Source organism: Bombus pascuorum, chromosome 3 (genome assembly GCF_905332965.1).
Source record: "Bombus pascuorum chromosome 3, iyBomPasc1.1, whole genome shotgun sequence".
Classification (NCBI taxonomy): domain Eukaryota; kingdom Metazoa; phylum Arthropoda; class Insecta; order Hymenoptera; family Apidae; genus Bombus; species Bombus pascuorum.
In genome coordinates, this window is record NC_083490.1 from 19,001,551 (window position 1) to 19,026,327 (window position 24,777).

The 24,777-nt window shown below is 34.7% G+C and overlaps 1 protein-coding gene across 5 annotated transcripts in view; it reads left to right on the plus strand.

Moving 5' to 3' along the window:
• The window catches only part of LOC132904812 (formin-like protein), a 35,467-nt gene that overhangs the window by 7,708 nt on the left and 2,982 nt on the right, over positions 1–24,777 (plus strand). The window contains exons 2-16 of one of the 5 annotated variants that reach the window (XM_060955530.1): positions 12,305–12,388; positions 16,057–16,143; positions 16,952–17,058; positions 17,181–17,610; positions 18,927–19,003; positions 19,079–19,394; positions 19,766–19,882; positions 19,966–20,206; positions 20,302–20,573; positions 20,697–20,964; positions 21,044–21,171; positions 21,245–21,689; positions 22,095–22,369; positions 22,498–22,611; positions 23,885–23,983. In XM_060955530.1, the coding sequence (XP_060811513.1) occupies positions 12,305–12,388; positions 16,057–16,143; positions 16,952–17,058; positions 17,181–17,610; positions 18,927–19,003; positions 19,079–19,394; positions 19,766–19,882; positions 19,966–20,206; positions 20,302–20,573; positions 20,697–20,964; positions 21,044–21,171; positions 21,245–21,689; positions 22,095–22,369; positions 22,498–22,611; positions 23,885–23,959 (3,036 nt within the window). In that variant the 3' untranslated portion in view covers positions 23,960–23,983. The remainder of the gene's footprint in view (positions 1–12,304; positions 12,389–16,056; positions 16,144–16,951; positions 17,059–17,180; positions 17,611–18,926; positions 19,004–19,078; positions 19,395–19,765; positions 19,883–19,965; positions 20,207–20,301; positions 20,574–20,696; positions 20,965–21,043; positions 21,172–21,244; positions 21,690–22,094; positions 22,370–22,497; positions 22,612–23,884; positions 23,984–24,777) is intronic. The other 4 variants (XM_060955528.1, XM_060955529.1, XM_060955526.1 and 1 more) reach the window with 4 other exon arrangements.

A 24,777-nucleotide genomic window follows, 5' to 3' on the forward strand; every position in this document is an offset into this window, starting at 1 on the left:
CCTTTCGAATAATTATCTCAAAGAAACATCTATTCGAAACAATTGGAATAATGTCAAAGTTTACAAAAATAATTTGGAGTTAACGATCTCGTCGATCTAATTTAAAACACACTAACGCTAACGTGCAGTATTGCGCGTATGGAATCTCAGGTAAGACCAGACCGTTAACACCATTCATCCGACATCTCTGCGAAAGTAGACAAAGGAGAGTAGTAGCAGAGCACACATCACGAAATGGCCCATGGCCAAATGGTGTGCACGTGCGAATAGAGCTATTTCTGCAGCATAAATAAAGGTTCCTCTACCTCTTTATGTATGTATGTAAGTACGTATGAGACACGTCGCTGCCGGTGGCGCCTAAACTTTGACCGTGAACTAGCGGTTATTGGTCTATCAAACGAGAAAAAGAATCACGCTGCTTCTTTGTTTAGTATCTCTTTTATCATATCACCGAAGACTTTCCTGTATGTCTTGTACTCTAACAGATAGAATGCGAATGTTGATGTTCAGGCATTTATGAGAAATTTATATTTATACGCAAAAGCGTGCAAAGCATGGAAACTAAGGTATTCGTTTAGTAGACGCATATCATTCAAGATAGTTTTTTCCTCGACGATTATTCGAACAAGGATTATTTTATCAGTTAATATACATTACGTATAAAATGTTGGATTTCTAACGATCTGGAATGAATCGGTGGTCCTACGTATATTTATTTTCAAAACATAAATTACTTATCAGACTGATGCACATATGTAGGTGTTATTACGCGCTCGTACGATATATCATAAAGAATACAGCAGGAGGGCAGATGTGCACCGTAATCGCAGGAAGACGATCGTTGTTAGAAAGCTTCTCTGCATTTGCAATCTTGACGAAGAACAATTGCTCTTTGAATTTCTCATAAAGCTTAGACATATCGTGTAGGTGTTCTCCTGTCTTGTGTCACTGTTAAATGATTTCGAAATTTCTTTGCTACTAATATATAAGTTTAAATCCTACGCTTTCATATTAAAGCAGTATGGAATGTAAGGAACTCACGTTTAAGCAAAATTTTTCTAAACTCGATGTATTGAAAAATGTATCTGAGAATGCATTTCGCATTGTACTTATATACGCATATACGTGCATGTACATGGAGACTTGTGCATATGGAACTGTGAAAGCTTCCCTCGTGTCGCTATCTTCTTCGCTTGCGTTTACTTTCGATCTTGCTTTTACCTTTTATGATATTTTCTCTTCTTTTTCATCTCTCAAATAATGTCTTCCCATTTTCTTTTTATTTATTATCAGTTATCTTCTTCGTCCTTTTCCTACATTTCTTTTTTGTTTCACTTTTATAAAATTAAAGCGAGTTTCCTCTTTTCTCCTTCCTTTCAGCCCTTGTTATGATATTTTCTCTTCTTTTTCATCTCTTCAATAATATCTTCCCATTTTCTTTTTATTTATTATCAGTTATCTTCTTCGTCCTTTGCCTACATTTCTTTTTTGTTTTACTTTTATAAAATTAAAGCGAGTTTCCTCTTTTCTCCTTCCTTTCAGCCCTTGTTATGATATTTTCTCTTCTTTTTCATCTCTTCAATAATATCTTCCCATTTTCTGTTTATTTATTATCAGTTATCTTCTTCGTCCTTTTCCTACATTTCTTTTTTGTTTCACTTTTATAAAATTAAAGCGAGTTTCCTCTTTTCTCCTTCCTTTCAGCCCTTGTTATGATATTTTCTCTTCTTTTTCATCTCTTCAATAATATCTTCCTATTTTCTTTTTATTTATTATCAGTTATCTTCTTCGTCCTTTTCCTACATTTCTTTTTTGTTTCACTTTTATAAAATTAAAGCGAGTTTCCTCTTTTCTCCTTCCTTTCAGCCCTTGTTATGATATTTTCTCTTCTTTTTCATCTCTTCAATAATATCTTCCTATTTTCTTTTTATTTATTATCAGTTATCTTCTTCGTCCTTTTCCTACATTTCTTTTTTGTTTCACTTTTATAAAATTAAAGCGAGTTTCCTCTTTTCTCCTTCCTTTCAGCCCTTGTTATGATATTTTCTCTTCTTTTTCATCTCTTCAATAATATCTTCCTATTTTCTTTTTATTTATTATCAGTTATCTTCTTCGTCCTTTTCCTACATTTCTTTTTTGTTTCACTTTTATAAAATTAAAGCGAGTTTCCTGTTTTCTCCTTCCTTTCAGCCCTTGTCAGCACCTCTGTTTCACTAACATTTTTTCCTTTATGGTTTACTCGCTCGTTCGACAGTCAGTGGGTTCATCTTTTGAACATAAAAGACATAGTTGCCGTCTTTCTCGCTCATCCCAGTTCCTTTTCACATTCTCTCCTCGTCTCCTCCCTTTATCGTCGTTTTACATCTTCCTTCCAGCTTCTCTATCGGCTATACGTATACGTATGTATATTATCGTACATGGGTTTATTCAACAGTAACGTGGGTGAGGGTGTCGGCTTGTTAGTTGGACGACTGCCACAGCAGAGAATCCTAGGTGTGTCACTAACTGGTGTACACTGCGACACAATCCTACTACCACAGTTATCCCACGTTTTTATCGTTCATGGAGCGTTTTATATTCTGAGGTTGTTTTGTACGAAGAAAGCACGCGATCATCTTTATTCCGTCTCAGTGAGTATCGGGAAAAATAATCGATTCGTTGGCCCACAATCACGTATCCGTGTTCTTTTCTATTTTCTGACTTTTATTTTGATATAACAGCCACGAGATGGTCCTTATATCTCTGCCAAGTGTACGTTAAAAATGAAATCTAAATTATCTTATAAACCATATTTCTGCACTCTATAGAAATTTATAAAACACACGCAATTACAATTATCTTAATTTTGTAGTTCGAATAAAAAATGAGAAAGAAACAATTTCACAAAATAGAATTCAAGCAACTGTAAAAGCGAATTCTTCGTTTGGCGTAATAATATGGACAAAAGGTGGTATCATAGAGTAAAAATCGTGCACGATAATTAAGAGTAGAAATCACGCCTGCGGAAGCATAAATAAAAATCGGGTATTTTATACTTGGGCTACACGAGGGTTTAATCATTTTCACGGCTCATGGACCAACACGAAGGCAATGTTTTGTACCTGGGGGTGCATCCCTGGTAACGAGACTGCCTCCGTACGTACGGTCTATGCACCCTTCTTTTACCCTCGCTTCACCCTCGTCTGGTCATGTTCGGCTGCGCATATGCGTTTCCACGTTCCCTCCTATCCACGTCGTCGTCGTCAGGGGCCATAACCTCCCCTAACTTTCGATTCTCCTTGAAGTTCAGCGATCCCGAGAGGGTACATTCGAAATCCATTCTACGACCATCCATTTTATACGCGTGCAGCTTCTCAAATTGCTGAGTTTATTTCCTTTAAATCTGTGATTCATAGATTACACTATTATATATTTTATACCGTTTAATTTACTTATTTCTGATCCTAAAACAGAATATCTAAAGAGTTATCTTTATTTGACTTGTTGTGACCATAAAATCACTACTGTGGATGACTCAAGTCTTTTGGACAATACCGTATAGTATTAGACATTGAGAGAATACAATTGTTATTCAAACTGATTACTTCACTTTAGCAAGGTATACTTCATGGAAATATACTATTGACGATGGTACTGATGGAATAAGCGCAAATTCATAGATCTCTTCGTATGTCTTTTATACTCCGCCGCAATGACTCAGCTGAATGCTTCTGCAGCGGTCGGTTAACGCGTGTTAAGTCTCTAATTATCGCATCTGACCGGATCATTAGTTGCGTGAAAGTCGGCTACCATTTTTAACGCAACACTTGTATCTGGAACGCGTGAAATTTTAGTATATTATGAAGTTCGTATTTGTATTCGTTTCGTTACGTTTCGAGAGATGAGAAATTCATTTCTCTAGCAGAGAATTAATATTAATTACTGTAATAACGAATAAGAAAAAGACCTGCACGTGTATTCATCCATAGCAAGGATGGATTAAAACCGGTAACTGAATGAAAACATCCATCAGATAGATACATATCAGTTACACATACAATAATTAGTTTAAGGATATGGTTTATGTTAATAAAGAAAATTGTTGATTCTACTGGATTCTTTCGATCACTTTCGACTCAATATTTTTCTAACATTGACAAGTATTTCAAGTTTAAAAGTTTGTAGAAAGAAGCAAACATGACTGAAAAATATACGTGAAAAATTGTGCTTTTGCTCGTATGAAAAGTCGAATTGAAAATCGTATGAAAGTCGTATGAAAAAAGAAATGTATCTTTCAATTTTTCATTGAAAGCACTAAATATCGTCCTACGGCATATACATACATTGTTCGATAATTCTAAATTCTACTCACGTCGCGAAATATAATTCCGTCGTGCCCTGCAGAAATATGGAACATATCGAAAGGATTTTACGAGTCATATCCATGCTGGACGATGAGTAAACCGACTGAATTGTTGAAATTGTTTTGTTCGTGTTTGCGTGAAGAAAGTAGAGGACAAAGTATCAACGTAAACATCGACAACCAACGAGATTAAACGACAAAAAAAATAAAAATAAATATGATTCAGAAAATGAGAGTCAGCAAAGACGGACACAGTGGGTACAGTAAGTAGTAGATAAAGGGTTAATAACGAATAAGAGGAAAAAAGACACGTAATCGTGCGTGAATTTGCAAGATGATGTCACTATGTACCGTCGGCACGAGTGCGTGTGACGCTATATTTAATTTTAGATGACGCTCTCTCATTCAACTCTACGGGACTTTGATATTTTCGAGACCAGTCAACGATACGGTCAATCGTTCTATTCAAATCTATTATTTGTAAATCATAGTATCACATGTATACTTTTATACAAATTATTAAAATGAGTCATCGATAGGCAGACTTCAAATCGATAAATTTTTATTCTAAGTAAAATTCACTGTATTTCAAGCGTATGTCAATTCAGATTACGTTCGTAAATTAGAACATACAAACACGTGTAATTTAGATAATTTAGGTAATTTAGGTTAGGCATTCATTTCCTTGAAAGGTTGTTAGGCGCGATTATTACAATACCCTCCCATGGGTTAGCGTCCCAACCCAAAATTTGCTAATTAGGCTTTATGGTTGCCTAGCGTTGCCACTCGAATTGCACATTGGCCAATGTATACGCGCAAACATTGCTCTATTTATTCTAACATTTATTAGCGCCGATAGTAGTATTGCAATTGAATGTACTTCAACACGCTTGCCACTGACTTTCTCCAATCTTTCTGGATCGTGAGAATTTTATCTGATCCAGAGAATCAGATATCAGCTCACGTCAGGTATCATGCCGTGCAAAATTGCAAATAATGTACGTTCAAAGAATAAGGTTACGTCTTTACTGTTGTAAATAACTTTTATTAGAGAGCTCGGCACAATTGGGTTAGAAGTTGCAAGTAGGAGGGAGTGAAACTTAAATATATTTTGAGCGGATGATGATCAGTTATCGATAGTTCAAACGGAAGTGTAATGCTTCCTTTTGTGATTCACCAAGAGTTATCAGTGACTTTTAAAAAAATATGCTAATCGCAAATGTCAAATATGTTATCTCCAATTTCGCATAGTAGAATTTTTACTGAATTACGCATGATCAATTAAACGACTGTATATAAAAAAAAATAATAGTGATTTTCTCATTTAACCGATTAATTAATAGAAACAAAGAAGTCTGTATTATCCGTTTGAAACGTTATTACGATTTTTAAATGAATTATACAGACTTTTGGCTTTAGTTTTATCGCGTTTAAACTATTGGGATGGTTTCAGTTGCTGGCTGAAAATTACTCGTCTGAAAACGGAGATTCTGTGAGTTAGTTTCTCTTGTTAGCTGATTCGAAGGTCAGTGTCTGTGTACCGAGCAGAAGCTTGTAACCCCGACGAAGTCGGTAATAAAAATTATTTTGGGTCCCTATACTGTTAGACTGTTATTTCATTGGCGTAAAAGATAACATAATATCAGCGTAGTAACACGATGTAGTATAGAACTTTTATTATTATTTTAATGCTTTTAATGCTATATTTGATTCGAATGAAGTTACTCGATAAAATTGTTCAAAAATTATTCATTTATTCTAAAACTTTATCCTGTAATATGTATATTCTTTTATTCGAGAATACTCGTATCACCAACTGTGGTGTCCGGGAGGACCAACGATCAAAAAAGTACGAAATGAACATTCTATTCTCGGTGTATCCGGACTGTACGGAAGCGGCATTTCCTTAATAGTGGCCCAACTTCCAAGAATAATTTGTCGTGGAATTATTTCATTCTTAGTTTTCTTCTGTTAGTTGCTAATGCGTGTCACGTTTCGTATAGTAACGAATACCGTTCGTGCGATTTCGTTATGCCACATATGAATCATGGCTTCAAAGCTGCATTTAAAGTATCGAATGATAGTATTTATCTTGCGTACATGTACATGCACCAACGCTAAATAAAAATATTATATGAGTGAATCTAAAAAAAGTATGGGAACCACAACTTTTCTTTTATGCTGCAGTATGTTGTTGATTCAGTGCTAATTGAATTAATTTTGAAAAACAAAATATAACGATTTGTTATTTGATGCGTCCATGCTCTTTTATCACCGTAACTCTATTTACCGGATATGTACTTACAATTTGGGGTAAGAGAGAATCGAATGAAAGTATGGAAAATATTCGATAATATACATAATATATATAAATATTTTCCATTCTGATAAGTTTATTCTTGCGCGTTATATAACAAGAACTAATTTGTAATTCTTACTTAACGATATGAATTAAAATCCGTATATTATAAACGAAGCGTGTCGATAACGTTCCAAGTTATAATTTCTACTGGAAAGAAAAACAAGTTTGTGCAAGACACTCGTATGAAAAAGGAGAAGAATAGATATACGAGCGTGTGGAGCTTTTTACGTCATCTTGTTGGTAACAAGGAAACTTGACGCGGCCGCGAAAGTATGTACATTATAATCGCGTGTATAGTTAAGTGCATGTGCATCGTGCGCAAAGTTTGGCCGAGATAGTTGCAGTGATTTTAACTCATTACGTAAATCACATCTGTATAATATTCTTCAAAATATTTAATATCTATTGTACCATTTGATATTGGTGATTCATATCGTCCATGTTAAGCTAGATATTTGCTATCAAACATATGTATATTGAACTAAAGATAAACGTCTGCCACTAAAAATGTTTCTTCTGCACATTAACTACCTTTACATTGCGATTTGGTACTCAAACGCGGTGCAAACGTTACACAAGCGGAGATGGTAAATCGATTAAGCACGTAAGCTAATAAATCGATTTAGAAGGAAGCAGAATCAACTAAATAATATGTATCAATGATATAAACGTGCAAACATCTATCATTTCTGAAAGAGAAATATCTTCTTGACGATGAATTATTACGTGGTTTTACGATAGATTCTATTCCAGATAGATGGAGTCTTTTAAAAAAATTGTTTTTGCGTAAGAAGACGCGCTGCGCGTGGAAAAAGTGATTGAACAGCAGCTACGCGGCCCTGTTTCCGAGGCATTTCCATATTTGGAGTTCTATTGCATCAAGACACTGCTTGAGTTACTTTCCGTAATAGGTATTTTATTGTACAAACTCTTTGACATTAATGTTTATAAACATCCATTTAACTTTAAGCATTTGTGATGAAAATGTCGCAACACGTATCGACAAATGGAATAATGCGATAAGACAGAATTAAACCGGCTTTAATAACCGGTTACACTTGTTCATAAGTAAGAAGCACGAGTAAAACTATAAGTGATAGATACATCGTGTTTACAACATTTCAAAATGTTTTGTATTTCATATTTATATAGTTGGATAAAAGGAAAGAAAGCCGCGTCGATACTTAATGAAATATAATTGATGTCAGCACTCTAAAAATATTTATGGCGCGCCACCCACCCATAACGACGACCAGTAGAAGGAAAAGGAAAACGTGGGGTGGAAGAGAAGAGAAACGAACGCTGTGGGCGTGCGCCATACAACTCTAGAGGGATTCTATCATTGCTTCAAGTGCTCCAACTGATTCTCGATCGTGTTCACGGTGCTATATAGATCCCTACGTGTGATGGTGCATCCACGCAATCATACACGCGAGTATGTACGTACTCGAGTACAAAGTACGCGAGAGTATTGGTACACCACAAAAGGGAGGTTCAACCCTCGCCCCTAGCATCGATTGTTGGACGGGGAGCAACTGGCCAGAGAAACATGGAACCGGCTAACTGCATGAGTCTGCTGAAGGGGACTTTCCGCGATTGATCGCCTTGTGAGAATCCTTTTTTTCTTTATGTCGTCGACCCTACTGACGGTGGTATCACGTATCTATGAAGCTTTTATGAGGTACTAATGTAAGGAACGTAGCTCCGTTTCCAACAGTTTTTGCACAACACCATTACATTTCTCTTTTTCTATAGCGGTTTATGAAAGTACTTCAACATTTAGAAAAAAGCTTTTATTTACGTATTACGCGCGTTTTACAAAACATTTGAAAAGCGAACCGTTCAACGATACACAATGCATTTTAAGCAAGATCGAGGCGAGGTACTATTTGTCTAGCAAACTCTGCCCTTTCTAATCTCCATTTCCGGTGACCTTTGACCTGAAAACACACGTTTCATTATTCCAAGGCAGCTTTGCGTATAATACCAAGAACTCCGTCTGGACATGTATTTCGCCTTCTGGTTTTTATTAAAAAGAATTAGTCTTTCAACGATCGTGCGCTCTTTCTCGGCGAGTATGGTTGGTTCGTCTTGATAGCAGAACTATCTTGAAATTTTTAAACAATGTTAGTTTCGAGCTATTATTTTGTAATTATTTATCGCGAAAACTTAATCGTTTTGAATGTTTTTTTAAAGAATGAAAACGAAATTAAAGATGCCTTAGGGTAGATGGTATTGATTATTGCCGAGGAGAGACTTCTTTTTGATGTGTCACTTCAGATTATCGATTACTTGACTTTTCAACGTTTCCTTGGTTAAGTTGTTTGCTTCTTACAGCGTACTTCGGTAAATATCAAGGGGAACATCTGTATTAAGAGCTTTTAACTCGAACAAAGTAGATGGCAACTTCTGACATTAACTCGTTTCGCTTCATATTATATACATTTTATATATAGATCTTTCCTGTGACTAATGATATATCCAAGAAGAGGAAACTAATATAATTATTTTTTCAAGCGTTGGAGTATCACCAAAAAAAGGACGGAACAAGGTTTTTTAACAGCAACTGAAATAACGTTCTCGACACAAATGAATTAAGCAATATTCATAAAACAGAATCGAAAGCAGAGTTGCTCCAAATAATTATCAAGCGTAACTGTACAAATATAGTTTAGCCTGCGAAAAATTACAGCTTTTACTTATTCGTTTCGAATAAACGACTGTTGCAAAACAAAAACCAGATTTTCATAGAACTCCTTACATGATACGCTGTTGGAAATTGCGATTCACTCTGCTTACCGAAGGAGAACGTGCGTTTGCTTTCTCTGAGAAGCAAAGAACCGTATAAAAAAACGATCATTCAGCATTGATACCGTTATTTCTAGCTTATGTGTCCGTTTTAATGATTTAATGCTGGAATTTTTTAAACTATGGGTTTCTGATCGAAATATATTTCAGTAATTATAAAAATCCTTTGCCTTATCTATAGGTATCTAGCTATTGGTCAGTCGATCAAACCAACAGTGTATAACACGTTCTCGATATAGCAGAGCACAGTTTGCGTAATATATTTTATCAAGTTTACTTGGGAAGATTGCATTCGAAACTGGCCGTGTAACTTACTATTTATGTAATTTCTGGCCTGGAACGCGTACATCGCGCTATCGCTCGATCTAACGTTTAGTAGCAGCACCGTATATGCAATGTATATGTATCGCGAGTAGTGATGTCATGCACTCGTGGCTTCCGCATCCGCTCTTTGATAATTATTCGTCGACTATGCTCGTCCCTAGCCACCACGACGTACACTTGACGACTATGTACACGTATTACCGTCGCGTTTACTTCGCGATCCTTTTTCGTACACGTATAGCTGCCACCGTGATATTTACGATCTTTCCTCTATCTATCTATATTGGTTAGACGTCAAGAGAAACGATAGAAATTGCAAGTTTTCACTTTCAGTTATTACATGGAATGTCGTGCATTACGTAAAAAAAAGGAAATTTATGTCGACTAAAAGTACCAGCGAATATAGATATATGCACTAGTTTACACATATGTATATGCACGATGCTTTGTTGCCGATAAAATTTAGTTTGAAAATTTGTTGTACGAAAGATACGAGATCTTGACTAATCCTCGATACGAGCGAATAAATAGCAGGAAGTTATGCTACGCGCAGAAATGAGTTGGATATTAGAAATAGCGCTTCTTCGTTTAACGATATAGTCTGAAAATGCTTAGTCAAAAATTAATCCGATACCCCTTTTTCGCTTGTTAAAGTCCTTTGAAAATCACACAATATTCGTTGTTACAATTTATAATGATCTTTTTTTGTTTAAAAGAGTCATTGGGACGGTTATCGCGTGTTATTGCATATGCGTCATGGTCGAGTACTTTGTGTCACATATCGATAATTTTGTTTGCAACAAATTATAGCTCATATACGACTTTTTTTAAAGGTTGCTTCAAAGTCGCAATAATCTTCTTTTACTTGGTAATGAACGCTTGTTCAGTCGCAGGAAATTTTTTTAAATTGCCTTGTCACATATCGATAATTCATAAAAGATATAACTTTGAAAAAACGAAGCTGGCACCCCGCTGGAGGTAGCCGTCCACATGCTATATTTATTTTTTATTTTTATTTTTATTTTTTTTTTCTTCACCAACAAGATATAACACTTTACCAAATGTCCATAAGGACAAATTGTAAAATAACCAAAATAAAATAAAAAAAAATTAATTTATTAAAAAAAAAAAAACATATCGATAATTTTGTTTCCAACAGATTATAGCTCATATACGACATTTTTTAAAGGTTACTTCAAAATTGCGATAATCTTCTTTTACTTGGTAATGAACACTTGTTCAGTTGCAGGAAATTTTTTTAAATTGCCTTGTCACATATCGATAATTCATAAAAGATATAACTTTGAAAAAACGAAGCTGGCACTCCGCTGGGGGTAGCCGCCCACATGCTATATTTATTTTTTTTTTTTTTCTTCACCAACAAGATATAACACTTTACCAAATGTCCATAAGGACAAATTGTAAAATAACCAAAATAAAATAAAAAAAATTAATTTATTAAAAAAAAAAACATCGATAATTTTGTTTCCAACAGATTATAGCTCATATACGACATTTTTTAAAGGTTACTTCAAAATTGCGATAATCTTCTTTTACTTGGTGATGAGTATTTGTTCAGTTCTAGGAATTTTCTTCAACTTGCATTGTTGCTACGGAATATTGATATTGTTTGTATAATCATCGTAAAATATTGTATGAGTAGGATTTGAAGAGGATGAGGGTGGAGGCCACTCAATACCCTCAGTCTTTGGCCTTTGGCTGCTTGTTCCTTATTTCTTTTCCAACTAATGACTTCATTACCTTAACGAGAGCAATTCAAACACGAGGGGAACTTTGGGAAATCTTTGGCTTTGAATATTTGAATAATTAATGTACGGCTCTTAATAGAAAGGATTTAATTATTTATCCTATCTTATTAAGCTGAATTACTCAAATAATTAATCGTGAAACAGATGCTTGTGTCTTTTAATAATTTCAAACAGGACTTGTTCGATTTTAATATATTTGCAAACTAACAAGAAACACGGCAATTTTTATTCGCAAGTAAAAACTGTTGCCAACGAAATATTTCGTTACTGCTAAAGCGATAGATGAACTAAAGTTTAGTTTAGTCGTAAAAAATACGACGCAAAAACCAATCGTACGTTGCGAGTATCTTAATAATTGCAAGCTAGAAATAACTGAAAATTCTTATCTGAAAATTTCTACAAGGTAACTTACATAAGCCTGACTGCATTTATAATGTGCAACGTGCTGTTTATATTATAAACGTTACGTACCTTGTAATTAATTAACGATTATTTATATCCTTTATTATTCTCCTCCTCTACTGTAATATAACATAACCGTGAATAAATACAATTATTTCGAATGAATTATATTCGTATGGTGACTCGATTTTATACCATGCAATTGCGTGTTGAAGAAGAAAGAAAGAAAAATGGAAAGCCACTCTCTCTCTTTGTCATAGACATTAAAGTGAAACTTGGATTTTTTCTGTGTTTCAGGCTTCAATGGATCTGCCACCGGACAAAGCGAAGCTTTTGAAGCAATACGACAACGAGAAAAAGTGGGACATCATATGCGATCAAGTGAGTATACAGCCTGTATGAATGATAGCCTGTTTCCAGAACAGGCTTCGTAGGATTTACGCTATTTTAAATATCACTTCACAGAGTGCAATTTTTCTCTAAACGAAAGACATTTACTCGCAGCTTCTTAAACAGCTTTGTTCTTTTCGTATTTCCTATCATCTATAAACATTCACATAAAAGATATAACTTAGAAAAAACGAAGCTGGCACCCCGCTGGGGGTAGCCGCCCACATGCTATATTTATTTTTTATTTTTATTTTTTTTTTCTTCACCAACAAGATATAACACTTTACCAAATGTCCATAAGGATAAATTGCAAAATAACCAAAATAAAAAAAAAATTAATTTATTAAAAAAAAAACATATCGATAATTTTCTTTTTTTTCTTCACCAACAAGATATAACACTTTACCAAATGTCCATAAGGATAAATTGTAAAATAACCAAAATAAAAAAAAAAAAATCTATAAACATTCCTCGCGAAATTGATACAACGTTGCCATTATAAGAATGACGTAATCAACCTTTAACTTGACGAACTTATTGTTAATCGGCGTGGTCTGAGATCTTTGCCCGCTTCGTGCTCGTTTAATTCCATACTGTCCAATGAATGCGGGTCCACGACCCTTACTTTATACACAGTCTCACGATCTTTCTCCAACTTATTTCTTTCGTTCAAATAACCAGACTTGTTCGGCTCATACAGATTATTCTTTTCAACTGCAGTGTCGAATAATAATGAGACATTTAAACGCTCATTCTTTAAGTTTGTTCATTTCTTCATACGAAAAGTGAACTTTCGTCCGCGATAACGTCAAAAAGTTCGAGAAAAAAAGGTCTGCGTTGCTATCAAATGTAAACCGTATCAACATCAGATCGTAGAAAATGCACGTAAAAAGTAAGACACGTTTTATTCTATATATAGATTGCAGATGTTTAACGAGCGAATGCAGTATCGCCGGGCAGACGTATATAGTCGTTCGTTTGATGCATACACGTCTGTGGGGCTATGCTTAAGTGGGTTTAATCTCGAGCTTAATCGAGGGCGAGCAAAAGTGTCGTCGAACGAGACACCTCTTCTGATCCACGAAGGGCGTGGATTATGAAAGACGCGTTAAGCGCTTCGCAAACTCGCTTACGTTAATTTTTGCCTGATTTTCCAAAACATAAGCGACGTCGATACTACGATTCAGTTATTATTAGACATAATTCCTAATTACTTGGCCTTGCAACGTGGTTAACAAAACGAATAATTTAATATTTCTCGTATTGGCTTATGTTCTTTTAAATGTCGGCTTTTATATTAAATTATTGAAATTTATCGTCGATAGGGAGATATTATTGCCTCAGCAACTGTATCGTTTGGATGGAGATATTTATTAATTTTATTTCGAAATGAATGACAGATTGAATGGATAGCACGTAATAAGCATAAGGAATAGAACTTAAATATAGATATCGCAATTTTTCTGTCATGTCATGAGAGAAATGTTACCTCCAGCGTTGTCGTAGTGAAATATGATTCCGTTCTTGGTCACCAACGATAACGCTACTTCTGTATTTGAATGAATCGCGTCCGAATGAAATGCAACTTTAATTAGTATTTTTCTGTATTAATTATTCGGATTTATAGGCGATTAGCTTCGTCACCGATACTTTAAACATTACTACCAAAAAAAAAAAAAAAAGAAAAGAAAAGAAGAGGAACTTGTAATATTTGCAATTTTAATTTGTAGATGTATAGTCGTGAAATTTAATGGTGTTTACATGGTTTAAATATATTCTTCGCTTTCACAATGAAGTCGTTTAACGCTGGCGATCCAGGGAGCCGTTTAAAACGTTTCTGTGGAAGAATGGAACGGTTTAAGGCATACATTAGTTCGTTTTGTGTTCCAAAATAGCAGGAAAAAAAAAAGTTACAAAGGGTTTCTGTAAAGAGTTCAGGGAAGGTTTTTGCGGTTTAGGTAGACTACTTGCCTCGTTAAACCGAGAAGAGTCAAGCAGTTAGGGTGGAACTCGTCTCGAGTGGAAATTATTCCCTTTTCTCATCGCGAGCTCCGCTAGAGCACAGCAGTAGAAAGCAGAAAATGGATTTGACGATTCGTCTGGATCGGAAAAGATGCAGAAAAGTTAAATATCTCTAGAATTCAGATTAGTTTGAATATTATAAATTTCCAGAGGATAATCTCTACGGCTATAATTTTGTATTTCGAGTTGCAAAGCATCGGAAAGAAAATATTTTTCATTTAGCATAGAACCATGAAAACATATTGCATGTCCGATGAAACAACTCGCAGGTTGCGGATTAGCATCGCACGAACGAATCCCCTTTATCGTTCTCATTCACTCGCCCCCTTCTCTTCATCCCCTTTCACTTGCTACAGCACTTTCCCAGACACGATTCTAGTCACTCCCTACACCACATTCCGCAACTTCTACCTGTAATCGCCTGAAACGTCTCTGACCCACCTTGTAACTTTCCTATTTTCCTTTTATAGATCGTCAACAACCGCAAATTCTAGCGATTTTTAACGTGCGCAATTTTAGTCATTTCTTTTCTTCTCGTATTAATCGCAGAATTGATTTTTCGTCGATAAAAAGAAATAAGTTCAGTGTGAATTCTTTGTTGTTTTATTACGCTGTTGAAGGGTTAAAGAGAAAAGTTGACCGCTGCAAGTGCGTTAGTTGGACGAGGTTCGTAAAGTGTTACATAAAATCATAAGATGTTGCATAGAATGTGTTGATGAAACGAGATATTCTTGAGGCGACAGGGTTGCCTGTTCGGGGTCATCGATGGCCCGTCTCAATTCTTTAACGGGCCTGTAGGGCATGTGGGTAACACGACACGGATGTAATGCAAGCCGTGCTATTATACGATACAAGAAAGCGGGCTGAAAAAAAGCGTACAGCATCCCTCACTCATCGGCGTAGCCGTACACACGTGCACACTACGCTCTACACAGCATGTAAACTTCTCTCTCGTCGGAATATTCGAAAAATCACGTCTGCTCGCCGAATGAACTCCTTGCAAAGTTTTTGGAAACGCTGAATTCTCTGCACTTTGAGCTTCTCTCAGAAATTTTGTTTGTTGAATTCTATTCGGTTAAATATCTATAAAAATTATAAAAACAAATTGGATCTTCAAGGAAGAAACTGTATCGCGTTGTCGTATGAAATAATTGGAAGAAAGTAAGAAAGATCCTTTTGAAAGCGATATGAAAGTGTAAACGCGACATGAAAGTAGGTTCAAAGAACAAACTCCTATAGTTGGAATTAAGCAAATTAGTTTGACTCGCATTCACTCAGGTACTATGCACGCATGCATTTAGAAAAAGCGTGGGATATCGCTCTATGCGTTAGTGGAGTCTCGCCCATTGTGGTTGAGTGTGGAATTGCACACACTGCGCCGATTACCGAGGCACTCGCTAAATTTCCGCTGAAACTTGGATACGCGTGTTTTCAAACCTCGTTCAATCTTTCTTTGAAAGCTATCTCTTCTTTGAAATTCTATGGCAATTTTTATCTCGGCGTATCCAATCACTCTATAGATATTACATTTTACAAAATTAAATTTATATAATAGAACACTGCTTTAAATCGTTGCTATGATCAAACGAAGCGAATTGAAATAATCGAGGCGATGCTTCCGATATTGGTGTTTTCAGGAAAGAGTGCAAGCAAAGGATCCACCATCGCATTATTTAGCAAAGTTACGCACTTATCTGGATCCGAAAGCTTCGCGAAGCCATCGAGTATGTTGCATTTAATTTCTTATCCTTATATACCTTTTATTTCTTCATATTTTCGTCCTCTTTATGTTGCCACGCGAATTCAAGTAAATTAGCATTCCGAGATCTAAGTAATTAGGGGATCGCAATTATTTACAATTAAATTAAAGCAATTAAATTAAGTATTACAAGTGAGAGAAATCTCATATATTTAATATGATATAACGAACGATCTTAGTAGTAGTAGAGTAATAAAAAAAAGAGATAACTTATTACAGTTTGCGATAAGTGCTCGGCTTCTTCGGTTTTACGATTCTCTAATTTCTTCGATCAACGTTTAAGCATGTATTAGGGTGGTTTGCAAATGATTAATAATTTTAAAGCGCACAAATTTGTTGTTAACCGAACTTTTTAATTCACCTTTTTAAGGCTGCAGTACCGTAGTATATATTTCAACTGTGTATTACGGTCTGACTCAACCAGATAAAACGATGGTAAACATTGTACTACTCGGAATCAATTTTTATTTAGTTACTTTTTAAAAGCAACAGATCCGAGAAAATAGATATCCGGTAATTACGTAAATGGAAAATTTTCATCTTCAAACAATGTTTCTAACGCCAGCGAAATTACTTTCACCGTCCGGGAGTAATTAAATGTTTCTAGATTTTGCTCTTGAACGAATTGCAATTTCGAGAAATAACCACCGTAATATATCTATCGAACGATATTCGTACAATTTTTAGTTCTTATATGACAAAAATACCGTTTGTTTTATGTTCGTTTTTCCCGCGTAAGAAAACTTGAACGACGGATACTAATGATTATACAGTCGTATCGTTTTCTCACGTTCTTCCAGAAGAGGAAAATGGTTGGAGAGTCAACGTCGACTCAAGTATTACGGGATTTGGAAATCTCGTTACGCACAAATCACATAGAGTAAGCTTTTATTTATAACGTACATTTAAGTTTTGTTCAAGTAACTTTCACTATAGAAACATAGTTTGGATTTGCCTGAGAGAAATCTATCTCGGTGATAATTCGATTTCCGATGGGTTTAGATGGGTAAGGGAGTTCCTAGACGAAGAAAACCAAGGCTTGGACGCCCTCATAGACTACCTCAGCTTCAGGTTACTCATGATGAGACACGAACAACGTCTCTTGGAATCCCACGCGAGTTCCGAGGAAAAATTACAAACCGGTAAGAGTTCGCACGCCGCCACATGGGTCAACATTTATTTCTATTATGGCGACATGCTGGAAAAGATGGAATCGATGAACGCAGACCGTGAACGACATAATTATTTTCCAGTGAGTTCTGGGGATACCTCGCCCTTAAATAACGGTTGCCTGAGGCCGCCTCTCCACGAGCTCAAGGATAGTCCTGGCGTTAAAAGGAGATCACGGCACGTGGCGCGTCTCAATATGGGCGAAGCGAAAGATGACATTCACGTTTGCATACTGTGCATGCGTGCCATCATGAATAATAAGGTACAAAACTGGATATATCGGAACTGGTTCAAGAACATTGCCATTTGATCAGGCAAAGAGCTTGTCGCATGTCGATTCCTTTTATTTCATTCTTACCTTTCTTCGTCGTTTATCCGTATCTTCGTTTTGCAGAATGATTCCGCTTCTTTCGCTTGTTTTCATATGTAAATTACAGAAGATGATTCGTCGCGGTCGGAAACTAGCGACAAAATCACAAAATCGTGACAATAATTTTGCTCTACCTGTTGTAAACATTTGCTTCAGTACGATATTCACTTTTCTCTTTATTTTCTCACAGTATTTTGTACGATACCATTTATATAAGAGTATTACTATTAATCAAAGTTTGATTTAACGTAATACAATGCGTTCGAACATAATGTGTTTGATAATAACGCAGAATTTACTAAACATTGTTTTTCTGATATACAATCTGATAATACTTAACATAATACAATGCGTTCGAACATAATGTCCTTGATAATAACGCAGAATTTACTAAACATTGTTTTTCTGATATACAATCTGATAATACTAAACATTGTTTTTCTGATATACAATCTGATAATACTTAACATAATACAATGCGTTCAAACATAATGTGTTTGATAATAACGCAGAATTTACTAAACATTGTTTTTCTGGTATACAATCTGATAATACTTAACATAATACAATGCGTTCGAACATAATGTCTTTGATAATAACGCAGAATTTACTAAACATTGTTTTTCTGATATACAATCTGATAATACTTAACATAATACAATGCGTTCGAACATAATGTCCTTGATAATAACGCAGAATTTACTAAACATTGTTTTTCTGATATACAATCTGATAATACTTAACATAATACAATGCGTTCGAACATAATGTCCTTGATAATAACGCAGAATTTACTAAACATTGTTTTTCTGGTATACAATCTGATAATACTTAACATAATACAATGCGTTCGAACATAATGTGTTTGATAATAACGCAGAATTTACTAAACATTGTTTTTCTGGTATAAAATCTGATAATACTTAACATAATACAATGCGTTCGAACATAATGTGTTTGATAATAACGCAGAATTTACTAAACATTGTTTTTCTGGTATAAAATCTGATAATACTTAACATAATACAATGCGTTCGAACATAATATCTCTGATAATAACGCAGAATTTACTAAACATTGTTTTTCTGATATAAAATCTGATAATACTTAACATAGTGCAATGCGTTCGAACATAATGTCTTTGATAATAACGCAGAATTTACTAAACATTGTTTTTCTGATATACAATCTGATAATACTTTGTACAGTATGGCTTCAATATGGTCATCCAACATCGTGAAGCAATCAACTGCATCGCGCTCAGTTTAATGCATAAGAGTTTAAGGTATTGATATTTTTCTCTCGATTTCATACAAGTTTCTCAACCTTCGTAAAATAAAAAAATGTATTCCACTTTCAGAACGAAAGCTCTAGTACTAGAACTTCTTGCTGCTATATGTCTGGTAAAGGGTGGGCATGAGATTATTTTGTCCGCATTTGATAATTTCAAAGAAGTTTGCTCCGAACGACGACGATTTACTACACTTATGGCATACTTCACTCAATATGATAGTTTTCACATAGAATTTATGGTTGCTTGTATGCAATTCGTAAATATCGTTGTTCACTCGGTAGAGGACATGAATTTCAGGGTTCACCTGCAATACGAATTTACTAAGCTTGGTTTAGACGAGTATCTCGAAAAACTCAGACATACCGAAAGCGAAGATTTGCAGGTTTGTCAATTTGTTAATTTCGAGTATATTAATATTTATTATAGTTCTGTCAGATTAAGTCCAAACGATCGAAGTTTTATGATCGAAATTGTTGCTTTATTTAATAGAAAGCTACAAACATTTATTGTATAAAAAGAGGCAACGAAAATAATTTCCAGAATATAAATTTTATAAGATACCTTTATTTTTCTTTACTTGATTGATACAATAAAATCCTTCACAGTATAATAATAGATAATTGTTTTGATCTCTGTACATATTTATATAATATTTCGTGTATAAAACGTACTTGAAATTATTACATGTTAAAATGTTTAACGATCTTGCTCCTAAACATAATACTATCTTCATCTGATATAACATTTTCCCAGGTTCAAATCTCTGCGTATCTAGATAACGTATTTGATGTAGCTGCCTTAATGGAAGACAGTGAAACTAAGACTGCTGCGTTAGAAAAAGTAGCTGAATTAGAAGATGAACTTGGTCATGTAAGTAGTTTCCTTAGATTGAACTAGCCTGAATAGCCTTGCTTAAATGATTATTTACTAAACATTTGAAATGTTGAAAATAGGCGCACGATAGGATGGCAGAGTTAGAAAGAGAATCGCTTGCAAAATTAGCGGAGTTAGAGACTGAATTAGGTGCATTAAAAGTGGAATACGCTGATGCTGTGGAAGCTCGTCGATTGGCCGAAGAAGAACTCACAGCATTGAAAAGGCAAAAGCAGGATTCTGCTCGAAGGCAAAGTGTTTTAGAAAACAAAATTATCGAATTGGAAACGCTTACTGGCACTCTCACGAAGGGTTCTTCAGGTTCGTTAAAACTCTTTGTGTATTCTACTATCGTAATTTGTTTTAATTTTAAAAGTAAGTACTCGCATCTAACGTATCACTTTAAATTCGTGCAGCCAATCTTCGGAATGGAAGCGCAACGAGTCCCGTCAGTACATCGGATAACGTCACATCCTCTACGCTTAATTCGACCCCGTCTCCGACACTGGAAGAACCTCCTCCATCTGCCCCAGCTCCACCTCCACCACCACCACCTCCATGTCCACCACCGCCTCCGATGGCACCTCTTTCTCCTGGAGATCAAAAATTACCTCCACCTGCGCCTATACCTCCACCACCTGCCGGCATGATGCAAGCACCGGATGGAGCAATGACTATCAAGCGAAAGGTATGTTTCTCTTATTAAAATCTATATATGCAACTATTACATGATTCTCGTTCTGCGCAATTTAGTATCTTTAAATTTCCCACGAATATGCACATAAATATCTACAAAATTCTTTGATTCCAGGTTCAAACAAAATACAAACTTCCCACGCTTAACTGGATCGCTCTGAAGCCTAATCAAGTACGGGGTACTATTTTCAATGAGCTGGACGATGATCGATTGCACAATTATATAGACTTTTCCGATTTCGAAGAACGATTTAAAATCGGAATGGGAAGTCACGTTGCTAATGGTACGAACGAAATAGACGGTCTTCAAAGCTTTCCTAGTAAAAGATTCAAGAAGCCAGAAAATGTCTCGCTCTTAGAACATACCAGATTACGAAATATCGGTACGTATAATAAAAATCTCAATTTTCTTTTTGAAAATTCAAAAGATTGATCGTTCCATCTTTCTGTTCCCTTTTATAGCCATATCGCGAAGGAAAATGGAAATGCCGGTAGAAAAAGTAATTATGGCAGTAAATGCTCTCGATTTAAAAATACTGTCGCTGGAAAATGTAGAATTGCTACAACGTATGGTGCCTACGGATCAGGAAGTATGGCTTATTCTCCCTTTCCATGTAGAAATGTTGATGGTAGCTAACACACAGAAACTTTATAATGTTACAGATAAAAGCATATAGAGAATACATCATAGAAAAGAAAAATGTTAATCTGTTAACGGAGGAGGACAAATTTTTGATGCAGCTCGGTAAAGTAGAAAGGATATCGACGAAACTATCCATTATGAATTATATAGGAAACTTTTTTGATAATTTACATCTTATTACTCCACAAATACATGCTGTGATATCTGCTTCGAGTTCGGTTAAGAGTTCAAAGAAACTGAGAGCAGTATTAGAAATTATCCTTGCCTTCGGAAATTACTTGAACAGCAGTAAACGAGGCCCAGCGTATGGATTTAAACTTCAGAGCTTAGACACATTACTCGATACGAAGTCAACGGACAAGAGAATGTGCCTTTTACATTATATTGTAGCAACAATACGGGTCAAATTTCCAGAACTGATTAATTTTGAATCGGAACTTATGTACATCGATAAAGCTGCGACCGGTGCGTATATATGTTAATATTTTAATTATTAAATAACTATAATTGTTATCTTTTGTTCAAACAAAACTGTCTTGTGACTCGCTATAGCTTTCTATTCCATTGTAATTAATGTATCGACCAAAATTACTGCAGCTGCGAAGGGAGAACTAGATTTGAGTTGACATCTTACGCTTCTGGCAAGCTGGAGCGTATTATCTCCCCTTAGATCTTCTCAAATTACTGTTTCGACGTTCGGAACACGTGTACTTATATTCAGACGTGATTAATTTTACGACTATATCGCTATATTTCTTCCGTCAAGAGTACAGACCAAATGCCGTGTCTCGAATGTCGTGAATTCATCTCATTATACATTTAATTTTTTATTGTTTCTGTATATCATTTTGTTTTCTTCGCTCTTTTTAGTCTCGCTAGAAAATATAACTACCGACGTTCACGAATTAGAAAAAGGTATGGATCTCGTAAGGAAAGAATTTGAACTACGCGGTAAAGAAAAACACAACACCGTACTACGAGATTTCTTAAATAATTCCGAAGAAAAATTGCGTCGTTTAAAATCCGATGCACGCGCTGCTGGAGAAGCATTCCGAGAATGCGTTGAATTTTTTGGAGAAAGTCCCAGGCAAGCCGATGCTAATACGTTCTTCTCTCTTCTCGTCAGATTCGCAAGGGCATTTAAGGTATCTTTTAACTTTTACACCATACATATACCTATATAACGAGCTTATAATCAGAAAGCATTATTTTCAACTACAACAATCATAAATAGCAAAACGCCAGAACACTACAAAGCAAAGTACTTTTACAGGCTGCGGATCAAGAAAATGAACAGCGTCGTAGATTAGAAGCTGCTGCTGCAGAAGCTTTAAACGCCTCAGAAGACGTAATAAAACGTAACAAATTAAATCAAAAGAAGCAACAGGTATGTTCTCCTAATTATTTATTTTAACGGAAATAAGAAGTTATAATTATTTAGCTTCGTTATTATTGCACGCTATGCATTTAATAGCTTATATTTATTTTCTTATTAACGAATATATTTTGTAAAAAGTGTAGAGTCCCGCAAATATGAATGCTCTATATTTTCTTGGTAAAGTTTCTTAAAATTTTATTTCATTATACTTAAATCTGTAAGTGCAATGATATATAAATATTGAATGTTAAATTACTTATTCTTTTTGACCAATTATAACATGCTTTACTAACTGCACACTTACATTTTTAAATATGTTTCTCTCTCTCTCAACATCAATGCTGCAGGATTTAATTTTATTTTTATTATTTTATTACATGTTATTAATTGCATTTATGTTATTTGCCTAATATTTTTTACTGTGCTTCTTATACATGCAGTATAGATATAATTCCTGCTTATACCTTTATAAACAAACATTGAACATGCATGACACTGCGATTAGAATATTAGCATTTTTTAATTTCCTTATGGAATGATATAATGCTACTTCATTAGTTAAAAAGTATAATTTCATGCATTAACTCGGAGAATATCAAACAGATTTTCAGTTTCATATATATATATATATATAAATATATATATATAAAATTGATTTCTGTTTGAAGCTTTATATTTTTATATGTGTGCAATGTAAAATGGTAATTTTGTACAATTTTTTAAAAGCTTGCGCTTTCTAACATTACTTATTTATTATTCATATTCTTCTTAATTAACAATTAAGCATGGTGGATCATTTCATAGAAAAGCTTACATATCATTACACTTGAAACATTTCTAAGTTTTGGATTTTTTTATACAAAACGTGATATTAGAATCATCCAACATTACAAAATACAATATTGTTTAATGTCAATTCATCTCATTGTTATAACATTTTCCGCAAAATTTTTACTATCATACATGAAAAATACTTTTTGTATGGGGATATTATTTAGCTTTACTAAATGTCAATTAAGGAAACAGATTATTTTTTGGAAATAATTTTTGCAAATGTCAATGCTCGTGCGAAATAGAATTTACAAGGCATTTCTTTTCGCTGCATGTTGTGAGATAGCATGATATTTTTCAGGGATTATCAAATGATCATAATAATTTTGATTATTTCGAGAGTGCTCTTTTAGCAATTTTTTTCCGTTTCAAGAACAGACAGCGATGTCTATCAAAGTATCTCACGAACGTCTATTTTTCTTATTTGTTACATATTTATTTGGATTTAAAGTCACCGAAATTTTGCTGTAACACAAACAAGAGTCTGTTACATCGGCATCTTAATGAACTGGAGCTCAGAACGTAACAATATAGAAACAATTCACAACATGTAAGTCTGTCCTTACTCACTTCCTTCTAATGACATATTTTTAATGGTCGCATTCGCACATACACTACGCTTAGACAACACACATGTAGGTTTAGCTTCTATTACCATGCGAGATATACATATTGAAATATCCAAAAACCATGTTCGAAAACAGTTCTTTTTTTATTTGTTTTTAATCAAAAATTTGTCAGTAATTTCATTAATAAGTAAGAATTTTCCTCTCTACAAATATATGTAAAATTCTAATTGTTTTCGAAGAACTGTTTTCCAAATCTAGTGGTACGGACCTATATTCACTCGATTCATATCATTAACAAAAAATTAAAGAATGCATTGGCATGTGTTCTAGCTTGCATTGATGTTGCCTGAGAGAAGTCCTGTATTATCACTTTCCTATGCTACTGCCAAGAGTCTCATAGATAAACGCGTATACATTAACAATATAGCTTAATTCTATAGAATTAAACATTAAATTAAATTTATTTCTAATTTATATCACGTAGGAGAAACTCAACTGTCTATTCGTGATTAGAATTCTAATATATTAATTAAAAGATCTTCCATTTCAGCGATATATGTATAAGAACTACCTTTAGAAAATTTCTCTGTTCGAGAAGTTTGAGGAAAATAGGGAAAGCTCTTTATTGATATGCGTGATTTTTCGTTTCGATTTTATATTAGAAGTTTTGTACAACGTTCAGTAGTTTTGTCCAAGTAACGATATAAAAAGATTCGATGATCGCAGCAAGATTAAAGAAGCTAACCTGTTAATATACATATGTATATCACTGATC